At 49.0% G+C, this 12,391-nt stretch overlaps 1 protein-coding gene across 1 annotated transcript; it reads left to right on the top strand.

The window, feature by feature from the left end:
• Nucleotides 1-299: 299 nt before the first annotated feature.
• Nucleotides 300-12,068, top strand: DRD3 (dopamine receptor D3; the record flags this gene model as incomplete). Its single annotated transcript, XM_082337631.1, has 6 exons — nt 300-581; nt 7,039-7,151; nt 8,378-8,520; nt 9,645-9,841; nt 10,719-11,064; nt 11,872-12,068. 6 exons carry the CDS (start codon nt 300-302, stop codon nt 12,066-12,068), a joined length of 1,278 nt encoding a protein of 425 aa, XP_082193757.1.
• Between the last annotated feature and the right edge of the window lie 323 nt (nt 12,069-12,391).

Raw genomic sequence — 12,391 nt, 5'->3', positions numbered from 1 at the left:
ACAACCATTGCCGCCTTCCATACAGCTGCACTGGTTGGTAAGATGCACCTTTCAGTTGCACACAGGAGGTGAAATCTTGCATTCTTCTCTTGGCTTAGATTCAGAGAAAAACAAAACAGGCCAAGCAAGACGTTACGTAAAGCTCTGCCTATATAGGAGCAGAAAAAAAGACCTCTACAATTGGCTTGAAGTAGCATTCATGAAGGAAGTATGAAAGTCGCACACCATCCACAAAAGGTACCGTTCTCCAGAATTACTGTGATTTTCGGCCATCTCTTTCTCTTTGCAGCGGCGTCCCCATGGCCCTCTTCACAAGAACCAGCAGTCATCCTAACGCCACTGACCCCATTCCCTGCGGGGCTGACAACACTACAGAGTCTGACCTGCCGCACTCGCATGCCTACTACGCCCTCTGCTACTGCATCCTGATTTTGGCCATCATTTTTGGGAACGTGCTGGTCTGCTTAGCCGTGCTGAGGGAACGCACCTTGCAAACCACAACAAACTACCTTGTGGTGAGCCTGGCGGTGGCGGACTTGCTGGTGGCTACTTTGGTGATGCCATGGGTGGTGTACCTGGAGGTGAGTACATCTTAGAAAAGATTAAAGAATCATAGAATACCAGGTTGGAAGGGACCTCAAGGATCATCTGGTCCAACCTAAGCAGAATTGAACCGCCATGCAAGCTCACTGGTGTTAGTGCGCACTCTCAGAATAGGCCAGCTCTCATACAGATAAAGTCCATTCCCATTTTAACCCCCTAGCTAGCTCTGGGGCACTTGTGGGGTGGGTGGCAGCCCACAATGTCACACAGGTGGCCCTCGTAGGCTGGACACATGCCGGACAACCGCACCACAGTCCCACCCATCAGCAGATACCCTGAGCCTTGCTCTTCCTGGCACAGCACAGCCTCTCTGAGCTTGAACGGCAGCTGAGCTATAGCCAGTAATGTAGGTTGTGGGTTCTGATGTGCTAATGCCGCTTTCATCTGAGCATCCTTGAAGCTGACTCCATCAGCCAGAAGGGTTTCCAGTGAGCACCATGATTCAGGAATGGCGGGGGAGGCAATAGGGTGGAGATACCTTATAGGAACTCATCTTAGAGCCCAGATCAATTCCTACTCCTGCTGGCCAGAAAACAAGTGAGGGCAGTCAAATCCTCATCTCCTGCAGAGTTTAAGAGCCTTAATGTCCATGATGTTAGGTCAGCTCCAAGCAACATTCCCCAAACAGGCTGCGAAAGAGATGAAGCTGAAGAATACGGTCCAAAATTTAAGTCATGTGAGCATTTTCACAATAACTTCAAAGGACTCATCAAGCCTTCGGGGTCTTATTCTCCATTTCCCTGATCTTTGCACATTGGCCAGTGTAAAAATGTACTGGCATGACCGTGCACAGTATGGACAACACCATCAGATACAGGGCAGCAAAGATGGAAACCAAATCCCCTCACACTGCGGCAAAATCCTGAATTACTGAAGCCACTCCTGGGGCAAATATTTTTACTAAAGTAAATACTTGAAGGTAAGCTACAGCTGACTTTTTTATCTGTTCTCTTTAGCATTTTTACATTAATTCACAAAAACTGGTAGGTCTAAAAAAATTAGAGTGAACATCTATCAGCCGTAAGCTTTCAGCTGAGCCTGGTACCCTGTTCTCATGCTAACAGAGACAGAATAAGCCTCTGAGCCATGATCTCGCTGAAGCCTCATGCTCTTTCTGTAAGGGGCAAGCTGGGATCAGGCTGGAGGGTAGGGTAAATATTCTGTTGGCAGCTGCCCACCTTTGGCTGACCTCTTTCCCACAAAGCAAAGCAGAAGCAGAGAGGGATTTTGACTTGCGCATACGGACTGTGCAGTGCCTGAACAGAAAGTAGGACAAGACAGGACAACACCAGCAAATGCCAGACCTGCTATGCAGGTACAAGGGCATTTGATCAAGTAGCAGGGGACTGGCAGTGGCCTACAGCCATCCTCTGCCACCGGGGTGTGTTGAATAGGCAACGCAGCTCTAAGCTTTGGCACCCAGCCTAGGCATTTCCCTTGTGTTAATCCAAGCCACTCTCCCAAACTGTGCCCACTGCAGTCTCAGCAAAGCTACAATTAAGAGAAATTAAGGGTTTGCTCTGTGTATAAGCATTATTAATAAGGGCATTGATGGTTAATTATTTATGTATAGCATCGCTGTGGAGTGAAAGAACAAAGAGAGTACCATGATACTGCGTGTGTGATCATGTTCCTAATGAAGGCAGTAGCAACATTTAGACTAAGCTGTGTGGAGCGGTCCTGGAGCTCGCCTGCAGGATGTGTACAGCCCAGTTGTGTTACATCGAATGATTAAAAAGCAAGGCATGTGTGTGGGGAAGCCATCCCAGCAAGACAGAATTAGACTCTGCAATTTGATTGGAACTAAAAAATATTATTAAAAGTCAAATTTTATTTCAGACTGGAATAGCCCATCACCTCAAGCACATTCCAATCTTTAACGAAATCACAATATGCTTTGCATTAGGAAAGATGTAGCACTCGCTCTCGCTGTGGACAGGGTGGGACTGAGGCACATCTGTGAAGCAGCCTCTGCCCCGTGCAGTACCGTGGTCACGATTTGTGAGCACGGCAGTAGGTCCGTTCCCTAGTCGTGTTTGTAGACCATTTCCAGATTCATTTCCATCTGTGGAGCCTGGATAATCAAAGTAGCTGATCCAAGAGTCACTCAAACAACAGGGAGAAGAACGCACACACATCCTAAACCCAACCTACCACTCCCAGCATTGCGCAGTATCTCCTAGAGACCTAGGCTGTAGGACTCCAGCAAGACTAAGATTTAAAAAACAGTCCAAAAAGCCTCAAAGTCGTTTAGATATTTGCTGCTGTTTATGGATCAGTGATGCTACCAATGAAGCGGAAATGGCATCATGCTTCGGTACTCTATGGGCCTGGAAATTGCCAAGAAATCATTCAGTCCCCAAAACCATGTACAATACCTATTTATCTACTGTACGTTTGCCAAACCAGACATCTGAGACCTGGCCATTATTTATGGAGAAGCCAAAGTTGGTCGAATACCTCAAATTTAAATGTCACTTGTGAACTTTGTGCTTTACACTCCACTTTTAGAGCCATCTATGGCCTGGACCTTCTCCATGAAATTTGTCATTTTATCCGGCATGCAGACCAGAATGGTCTCTTTCTGAGAAGTCTTTTGGGAAGACTGTGACAGAGCAACAATAGGAACATTTTATAACCTCAAAATCCTCATCTTCACCTAATGAAGTTTCTGGCACAAAAATTCTATTCAGCACTCTAGCAATCCTTTGGGGTCAACGCGTAGGTCTAATATACCAGTACTGCTACCCCAGTCCTATATTGACCTCTGATGCCGTGGCTGGCATGACTACTGAAGCTCACCAAGGTTTCGAAGACAGTGGCATTAGGGTATCCTGCCTACTGGAGTCTGATGGCATTAAACACCATCATGCTTTATAGCCATTGTATAAATGGAGGAGGAGATGTAGCAGAATGGCCTGGAGCATCCTTCTCAGTCTTCTCACAACATCTAGTTCTACCTCCAAAGGGAAAAACGATGATTGTCACTGAGGTCCAGTCTGCAGCTCTGTTCAGAGCATGTGAGAGTAACGCCGCCTCCTCTTCTGTGGCTCTAACACCCGAGCAGCGAGCCCTACAACTGCTCTTTGAGCTCGAGGAGCTCGCCAGATGACTGTCAAAGGGAGGGCAGACAACTGGGTTACTGCAGCTCAGCAGTTTACCTCTTGTCAGCAGGCCTGACCGCACACATGCTCTTAGTTACTCCCACCGTGCAAAAACATAAGCAGCCATTTCACAGCTGCAGGGAGCGAACATCACCCCCAAGAAGAATGCTCTCTTAAACACAAAATGCTTAAGTGAACACTTAGTGCTTAGATGCACTGCTACTTACATCCCCGTCATCACCTGATGCAACTTCGTGCTCGTACTTTCCCATCCATGTACTCCTCCATACGGCATCACCGTACGTATCTGATTTACAGAGACTCTTGTTTATTTTTAGGGATTCAGGAGAGTGGTGGATTTGCATAAATTTATGAATGCACAATGATTTTTTTTTTTTTTTTTTAACTGGAAGATTTCCTGTAGGGTTGGGAAGTTAAAAATAATACCACAATTTTGTGGATAAAGCAGACGGGTCCTCAAGAAAGATGAGGTGAGAACCTGACCTGAATAGTCTATAGGGAGCTTTAGCGTTGTCTTTGACAGCACCAGGATTTCATCCTGGACTCTATTCCCACTTCTGCCGCACACGCACTCAGTGGTAATGAGAGATTGTATCAGCTCATCTCTCTGTGGTTTGCTCTCATCAGCTGTAAGAGAATAATATTTGACCATCCACCTCACCCAGGCAGTTGTAAGGATTGATTCAATTAATACCTGTGATGTGCTTTGAGATTCCTGGACAAAAGACACCAGAGGGATAAAGAACAGGTACCCTGCCAGCACACGAAACCCAGAAATGCACACTGGCAAGTTCTAGCTGCTGTAACAAAGATGAGCAGAACAGAGCAATAAAAGGAAGAGCAGAAATAGAACTTAAAAAATTATGAACGAGGCCTATAATAAAAAGGCTCTTCTTCATTGTTAAATTCTGGAATAAATTCTGGGTTCGCATAGCCTACAGGTAAATATTAACTCCTTCACCACCTTCAGCAGAGCTACTCCCCATTTTAGAAGTTGTGGCTGGTGGAAGTGAGGATGGGTTTTAAGCCCAAACGTTTTGATCTGTCAAGCATCCTCTTAATACAAGCTACAGCTTAGTATGCAGGCGGTGTGATCTGAATGCATCATCCTGAGAGGGTTCACTTCAGAGCCGTTCCCACCACCACCTTGTTCAGTTTTAATGGTTCACATTCTTGGGCTTAGCGTTTGAATGTGCTCAGGACCTTGGAAACTCCCTCAGCTAAGTGCTTGCACATCTGCTGGGCTAGCGGCAGCTGGCTTTCATGCGAACACCTGGCACCAGCTCCTGGTGAAATATTCTTCAGACGCCCCAGATCACACAGACACTGCATTGCGTTTTGCCTCCGACTGCAGAAACACCCCTTACTGGGTCCCACTGCAAAGGCTTCCAGCATTTATAATTTTTTTTTTCTATTTTGAGGTGGTCAAGCGGATTTCAAAATATGTAACTAAAGCAAAAACGGTGTGGGATTTCTTTGAAAACTGAACCTACCTAATAAGGTCCCTAATTTCAGAGGGACAGCCTTCAGTTTGCACATCTTGTAGCCCACCTAATTGTGCAGAAAAGCTCTAAGGGTTTGGTTTGGTTTGTTTTCCTTTGCTTGCTTTTTTTAAAAGAAGACAAAGGAGCCCCACATGTATCGGGGCTTGTTATTAAACAACTCTGAAAACAACTCACGCAGAGTGAAGTCTGTATTTATACAAGTGCTCCTCTCTGCAGAGAGCCGTGTCCTTCCTAGGCATTGACACTTGTTGCAGGGTTGACCCACTGCCTTAGAAGCCAAGCTTACTTGTGGCACCCTCTCCAGCCTGATCTGGGATGGGTATTTTCGACTGGGTCTTGAAAACCTCCAAGGATGGAGCCTGCACAGACTCACCAAGCAACTGGCTCCACTGCCTCACCGTCCTCATGGTCAGAAAGTTTACCTTCATAACCAGTTTGCACCTTTCTTTCAACTTGTGCCTGTTGCCTCTTGTGCTCCCGCCGCTCACTGGTGTGAAAATCCTGGCTCCATCTTCTTAGTGACCTGGCTCCAGCTTTCTTAATAACCCCCCACTAGGCACTAGGGGACTGCTGTTAGCCCCCCCCGAAGCCACCTCTTCTCCAGGCTGAACAAGCCCTGTTCCCTTGGCTGCTCCTCACAGGACAAGTGCTCCAGCCCCCAGGGACTGTCTTGGTGGCCCTCCACTGGACTCGCACCCGTTTATCAATGTTTTTCCTGTACTGGGCCCCCAAAACCAGATCCAGTACTCTAGATGCAGTCTAAATGTAAGCAGAGAGACCAGGAACTAGTACCAGTTCCTGATAGCTTCCCAGGATCCAGCTGAACCAGCAGGATCTACAGGGTTGAAGGCTAAAATCCAGGCTCTCTCCAAGCAAGGACTTTCCTCCCTTTTTCTCTCCTACCCGCCTTCTCCAACTGGTGCAGCGTTAGATTTGTTTGCTGTACTCATCCAACGGGCTTATCTGATGGAGGGCAAGCTGCCTCCTTGTTCATCTGCTACAAGGAGCAGGCACTGAGGCAGACCGCCTCGCTCGCCGTCGGGCTATCATCCCAGCCCCGAGGAGAGCAGTGCCACACAGTGCTTGGAGCATATTGTTGTCAACCGAAAAGGTCATTGCCAAGAACTTGAAGGCTGGGCCAAAAAAATGTTTTTCTCCATCACAAAGACTGGCCACAGCTAAGCTTTCACGATTACACACTTCAGATTTAAAAATTCAAAACAACCAGAACAAAAGCTCAACATGGTAGCAAACCAAAACCCTTTATCTGAATAGCTTGTGAGTTCTCACTCAGATCTAATAATCAAAATCTGTAGCTGAGATAAGAATCCAAATAAGGTTTTAGAGAAGCCTCAGGTCTCTGTTTCATACATAAATGCATAAAATTTCCAGCACTTTTCCAGCTCACTGCCTGCAAGAGAACTCCAGCAGCTAAGCTGAGAAGCTCTTTCAGCCCTTAGATTTTCTCAGATAATCCTTAATTAAAGGATATATACAGTGATATCAAATTTAAATCAATTTATCACGCTAGGCCTTAAGGGAAGGGATAGCTGCTATCTATTTCTTCACCCTGCCTCCTTCTGTAAGAGTAACTCAACGATTGAAATCAAGGTGTGGCTTCTTCTCCATGACCTACCGCTGTGTTGTCTTGCACACAAAGTAGGTGCCTCAGTGTCCCTCTGCACATCGCAGTGGACGTAAACTCATCCAGCTGTTGAGATATTTGGAGGAGAGCACCTCCTTATGCGTAACATATCAGGACTCGGTGCAGAACAAGGCTGACAGTTTTATGGTTGCTGGTGCAGGTGACCGGAGGAGTCTGGACTTTCAGCCGCATCTGTTGCGATATCTTCGTCACCATGGATGTCATGATGTGCACAGCCAGCATTTTAAACCTCTGTGCTATCAGCATTGACAGGTGAGAGCCAACAGCATCCAGGGGGATAGCGTGGAGATGGGGGTCAGCCCCGTACCCCGGCGTGGCAGGGACAAGAAAGTGGGGTTTGCACAGGCAGCATCAGCGTCTTCAGGAACACAAACCTCCCTGCAAGTCTGTCACTGCCACTGCTGCCATTAAGGTGGCTCTGCCCACCACGTGCTAGAAGATGTCTGCACTTAAGGGCAGAGAGGCACAAGCAATAAAACATCACCCATAGGCAGTCAGCCACATCCTCGTGCTTTTTGAAGGCAGGAACCAGAATTGGTCATCTAATTCCCATTGAGCCTCAAAGAGGGTTTCTCCTTCTGGAGACCTCACTCATGAAGTTTTAATAAACAAAATACTGCTATATACATAGGGAGGGGTGAAGATTATTGCTGTGTAATCTTCAGCCTTGCCCTGGTTTTCTGCATCTTAAAACTGAGCCTATTTTAAGCAACACTGAGGGCTGGGAGCCAAGACCTCGGCGCACATGGTGTTGTTAGGACCGAGGAGTGGGGGAAGGAAAAAAAGACTGCATGCTGTACCTTTGTAATATCTGGTTCAAGGGTAATCGTACAAAGCAGCTCTCAGCGCTGGGTTGATCTGGCGTTCCTCCATGGGAATCTTTATCCCCATTTCATCTTGGCTCTGTCTGCAAAGAGCAGCCCCCGGGCTACCCTAAAAACGAGATTCCTCTGCCTTCCAAATCCTAGCCTTGCTGCACTGCATCCCCGGGGCACCCCGGCAGCCGAAGGCCCTGGACACCCACCCCTGGGCAATCCTCTGGCTGTCAGCGAGGCCGACAGCAGGGCGGGCAGCTGAGGCACAGAGTGCCACAGGCTGTGGTTGCTCCAGAGACTGCTCTTTCCCAGCAGTGCCCATCCGTGCACTTAGGGGCTTGAGGAATGGGGCTTTCCTGGGGTTTCTAGATCCATCTGGTTTCCCAAACCTTGTAGCTTCGCAATGCTGGCGGTTCTGCAGGGCGTTTCTCTGCAGTGCTGCCAACTAACTCTGATTTCCTCTGTTCCTCCCCCCAACACCCTGCTTACCATTTCTACAAATTGCTGATCCCATCATCTGATCTTCTCTCCTTTCCTCTTCCATTTCTTCACCACGTTCACCATCATCTTCCCTACGTGGCTTTCATTTCTCCCTTTAAAACCTGGTCCTTTTCCTCCCTCCATTCTTACCTCTCCTCTTTCTGGAGCTGGTTTGGTCCGCAGATACACTGCAGTGGTGAAACCAGTTCAGTACCAGTACAGCACTGGGCAGAGCTCCTGCAGAAGGGTCTCCCTCATGATCGTGATAGTCTGGATGCTGGCATTTGCAGTGTCGTGCCCTCTCCTCTTTGGCTTCAATACTACAGGTAGGTGACATCCCAAACAATAGCATGCAGGGAGGGGTTGGAAACGGAGCTGCTCTGTGTATGGCCAGGTCATTTAACATGGGTCCTGCAGATTTTCCAAGTTACAGGGAATTTTAAGGAACTGGAAAGCACATTATGAAGGATGAGAAAAATCTCCAGTGCTGCAGAGCAGATGTGCTCTTGTCTATGAAGTTGCCATTTGCTCAGGCAGACACTGAGGACAGAGCTGCCTGCTTTACTGCCAAATCAATGTCCATCAAGGTGTCCAGGTCTACAGATCGCCCCAAACACTCTGCACACACAGAGCAAACCTCCGGACATGCAGCACGTCCAACACACACACACCCCAGACTTACCGCATCTTGCTGATATCAACAGGTCCAAACACATGGTTTTAAATCTGATACAGGACACATTTCTAAACAGCAAGGGTTGCATATTGGCGCTGCTTGTGAGAAACCTCCTTCCCATCCAACTGGCTGGCTGCTTCCTCACCTAATCCCTTGAGAAGAGCAAACAATTCAGCCTCCTGCTTGGAAGCAGGCTGGTCTTTCTCCTTCCCCTCACCTAGGGCAGCCCATTCTCCCTGGAGGCAGAGGGGGAGGAGAGCCTTCCTCCCCGCTGAGCCACAGGCAGAAGTCCTCTGCTCCCCATCCATCCTCTATGCAGTGCTTGAGGCGAGAAGGGGACGGGGGGGTGGGAAGTGCTGCTGCCCCCAGTGCCTGGTCCAGACACATGGGGGTGAAGGCACACCTCTGCATCTAGATGGCTCAGAGGCTGTCGGAGGAATAGGAGAAAGGACGAAAGGAGAAAGGATCCTCTGGGAAAGGACGAGAATGGACATGAGAGAAGAGGGCAGAGGTGTTGGCCAGAAAAGCAGGCAGATGCATGCGGGGTCATGCTAGATGGCCCTAGGTAGAGTCCATTTTAAGCATCAGTTAGGTGAGTGGGTAGGCCACGGTATAATTTGCAACAACAGAGACAGGAGATACTTGCACTCCTTAGGCTGCCTTTGTCCCCCGGCCCCCTTTTGACTTGCTTTGCCAACGCACCAGAGCCTCCTTGTACTAAACCAAAGCAGCTCAGCCGCTCCTCTATCTCTCTCTCTCTCTTCTCCTCCCCAGGGGATCCCAGTGTCTGTTCCATATCCAACCCTATTTTCATCATCTACTCCTCTTTGGTGTCCTTCTACCTCCCCTTCATGGTGACCCTGCTGCTCTATGTCCGGATTTACCTCGTGCTAAGACAAAGGCAAAAGAAGCGAACCCTCACTCGGCAGGGCAGCCACAGCGCCAGCACCAAACCGTGTTACGCACACAAAGTAAGATCCACGTGAACGTAGTAGGAGCTGCCAAAAAGGACAGGGCATGCATCATCTCTTCTCCTCAAAGGGTCAAAGCACAGAATGGAAAGCATAAAGAAGGGACATGGCGTGTTTCCATTCCATCCCTCACTCGTACACCATGATATTTGAGATGCATAAGCTCCAGCCCTCTAGAAAGAGGACACTCCCTGGGTATCTCTGGCCCCTGGAACCAGGCAACTAGAAAAGAGCACAGCCTCCTTCAATGTCTGTTCGGAGCAGGGCTTTCTCAGCTGTGCAGAAGTCTGGCCAATTTCTTCATTTATTGATTTTTATGTCTTCATTTATTGATTTTTGCTCTATGAAGCTTCATTCTCAGAGCTTCACAGGCTGTAACCTAGATTATTTTTAAAAAAAAACCTCTTCATCTGACAAACTCAAGGGGTCAAAATGCTCATGGTGCATGAAGCATTTGTTCCACTGACCTTTCTAGATGAAATATCTGCAACCATGGGAACCAGCACAATGATTTGAAAGGGATCGCCTGGTCACGCATATCCCCTTGTTTTACCCATTTTTCCCAGAGTGAAGCTACATTAAAAAAGGGGGGGGGATGTTGAGGGGAGCAGGGCCAACACAAAAATACAAGCGAAAGGTTAGCAGAGCAGGTGTTCCAGCTCTTCTTGTTCTCATGCTTCTCCTTGGTGGGATGGAGGCAGAGAGTTGTCCGGTGCCGGTTCACCTCTCTGATAAGCCAAGGTCAGTCCAGAGGATATGGTGCAAACTTAAGAAGCAAGTGGGGCTAAGGATGACTCCTACAACTTTCCTCGTCATCCTTTGACCCAGTGAACAGTCTGGATGGTTCCCAGTTCCTCTGTGGCATCCTCTTTTGCAGGAACACATGGAGAGAAAAGCTTTGCCAAACAGATGCCAAGGCACCTTTTCCCCCTGTCTCCCACTCAAATGCTCGGGCCAGGAGATGTCTACCAAAAGGAGTTTGCTAACTGTCTTCAGCCTGCAGCGGTACCGCAGCTTCTGCCACGAGGCATCCCTCACCAAGACACCAGGGACTACACAACACAGCAGGCTGGAAGAGAGGAGAAAGAGTACGAAGCCAGGGCTGGAGGTACGGAGGCTCAGCGATGGCAAAACCATCAGCTCTTTGAAGCTAGCACACCAGCAGCCCCGGCTGATCCAGCTTCGGGAGAGGAAGGCGACACAGATGCTAGCTATTGTCCTGGGTGAGTGAGAGCCACTCTGTCTAGTGGGGCGCAAGGGGTGATGGCTTGGGACTTGCAAGAGCAAGGAATCTCCTAATACAGTATTGAAATCAAAAACATGCAAGCCAGCCCCAGACTTCAGCTGTCACTGTTTCACAAACTCAGGAGAGACAACAGTGGGGCATTTAGGGATACAGGGTAATGCTCTCAAATGTTGAGAGCCAAGTATGTTAGTGTTTTATTGGCTATGTTTTGTTACCCTTCTGTTTTAAATCAGTGGCCAACAAGACCTGCTGGAGGGAGCAACAGCCAACACCTTTGCTCGCCCTTTTTCTTTCTTTTATTGTTATTATTATAAAGCTGGAACAATCCTAAGTTTCCATACATGCAGCAGCTCTTAGGTCCAATTACAGAAGGGGAAACTGAGGCAAGGAGCAGCAGAGGAATCGGCTCATAGAGCTGGATAGAGAAGCCAGGAGACTGGTGTCCCAGTCACCTGCCACGGTCACCATTAACTCAGTAGTAGCAGGGAAATAATGCAGCCCTCGTGGTAGCTGATTAAAGCCGCTATGGCAGCAGCCTTTCCCTCTAAGTTGTGGCCGCTTCTGAAGCCCCATCCATCCATTCACATAACTGGTCCCGAGGAGCCTGAGCTCTTGCCAAGTCCCTCCGAATCAGGAATAAAACGTCACCGTCAGCATTTACCAAACTCAGACATGTGCATGGACATAGTGAGAGGATGGAGGGAGAGGGCACAGGTGCAGGCCCCTTTCCAAGTAGTTGCTTCTCTAAAGTCATGGATTGTTTTCTCCCTCTCTCTAAACCCAGGGGCATTCATAGTCTGCTGGCTGCCCTTCTTCTTGATTCACATCCTCAACGCCCACTGCCCGTCCTGCCACGTGCCCCCAGGGCTTTACAGTGCCAGCACCTGGCTTGGCTACGTGAACAGCGCCCTGAACCCCATCATCTACACAACCTTCAACACCGACTTCCGCAAAGCCTTCCTCAAGATCCTCTGCTGCTGACCGCGGGGCCAGCGCCGGGCTGCACGGGCTGCGGCTTGCAGCAGGCTCCTGGGCTGGGGACAAGGCGCGGGGCCCTTCCCTCCCTCCGCTTTACACGCTGCGGGGAGCGATGCGCTCCCCTCGGCTGTGCGCGGCGGTGGTCGGCGCGACGTGGTCGTTGCCAACAGCCAGGCACCCTCTGCACCAAAGCGAAGAGCGGGAACACACCCCACCTGCACGGCTGGCTTCCCACACCGAGCCTCAACACTCCTGCTTGAGAGACTACAAGTGCTTCCCACTTCTGGGGAGGGAGGGTGAGAAGACACAGAGGCAAACCAGCGAGT

Source organism: Platalea leucorodia (genome assembly GCF_965183815.1).
Source record: "Platalea leucorodia genome assembly, chromosome: 2".
NCBI classification, from domain to species: domain Eukaryota; kingdom Metazoa; phylum Chordata; class Aves; order Pelecaniformes; family Threskiornithidae; genus Platalea; species Platalea leucorodia.
This window is presented reverse-complemented; position numbering and strand designations above follow the sequence as displayed.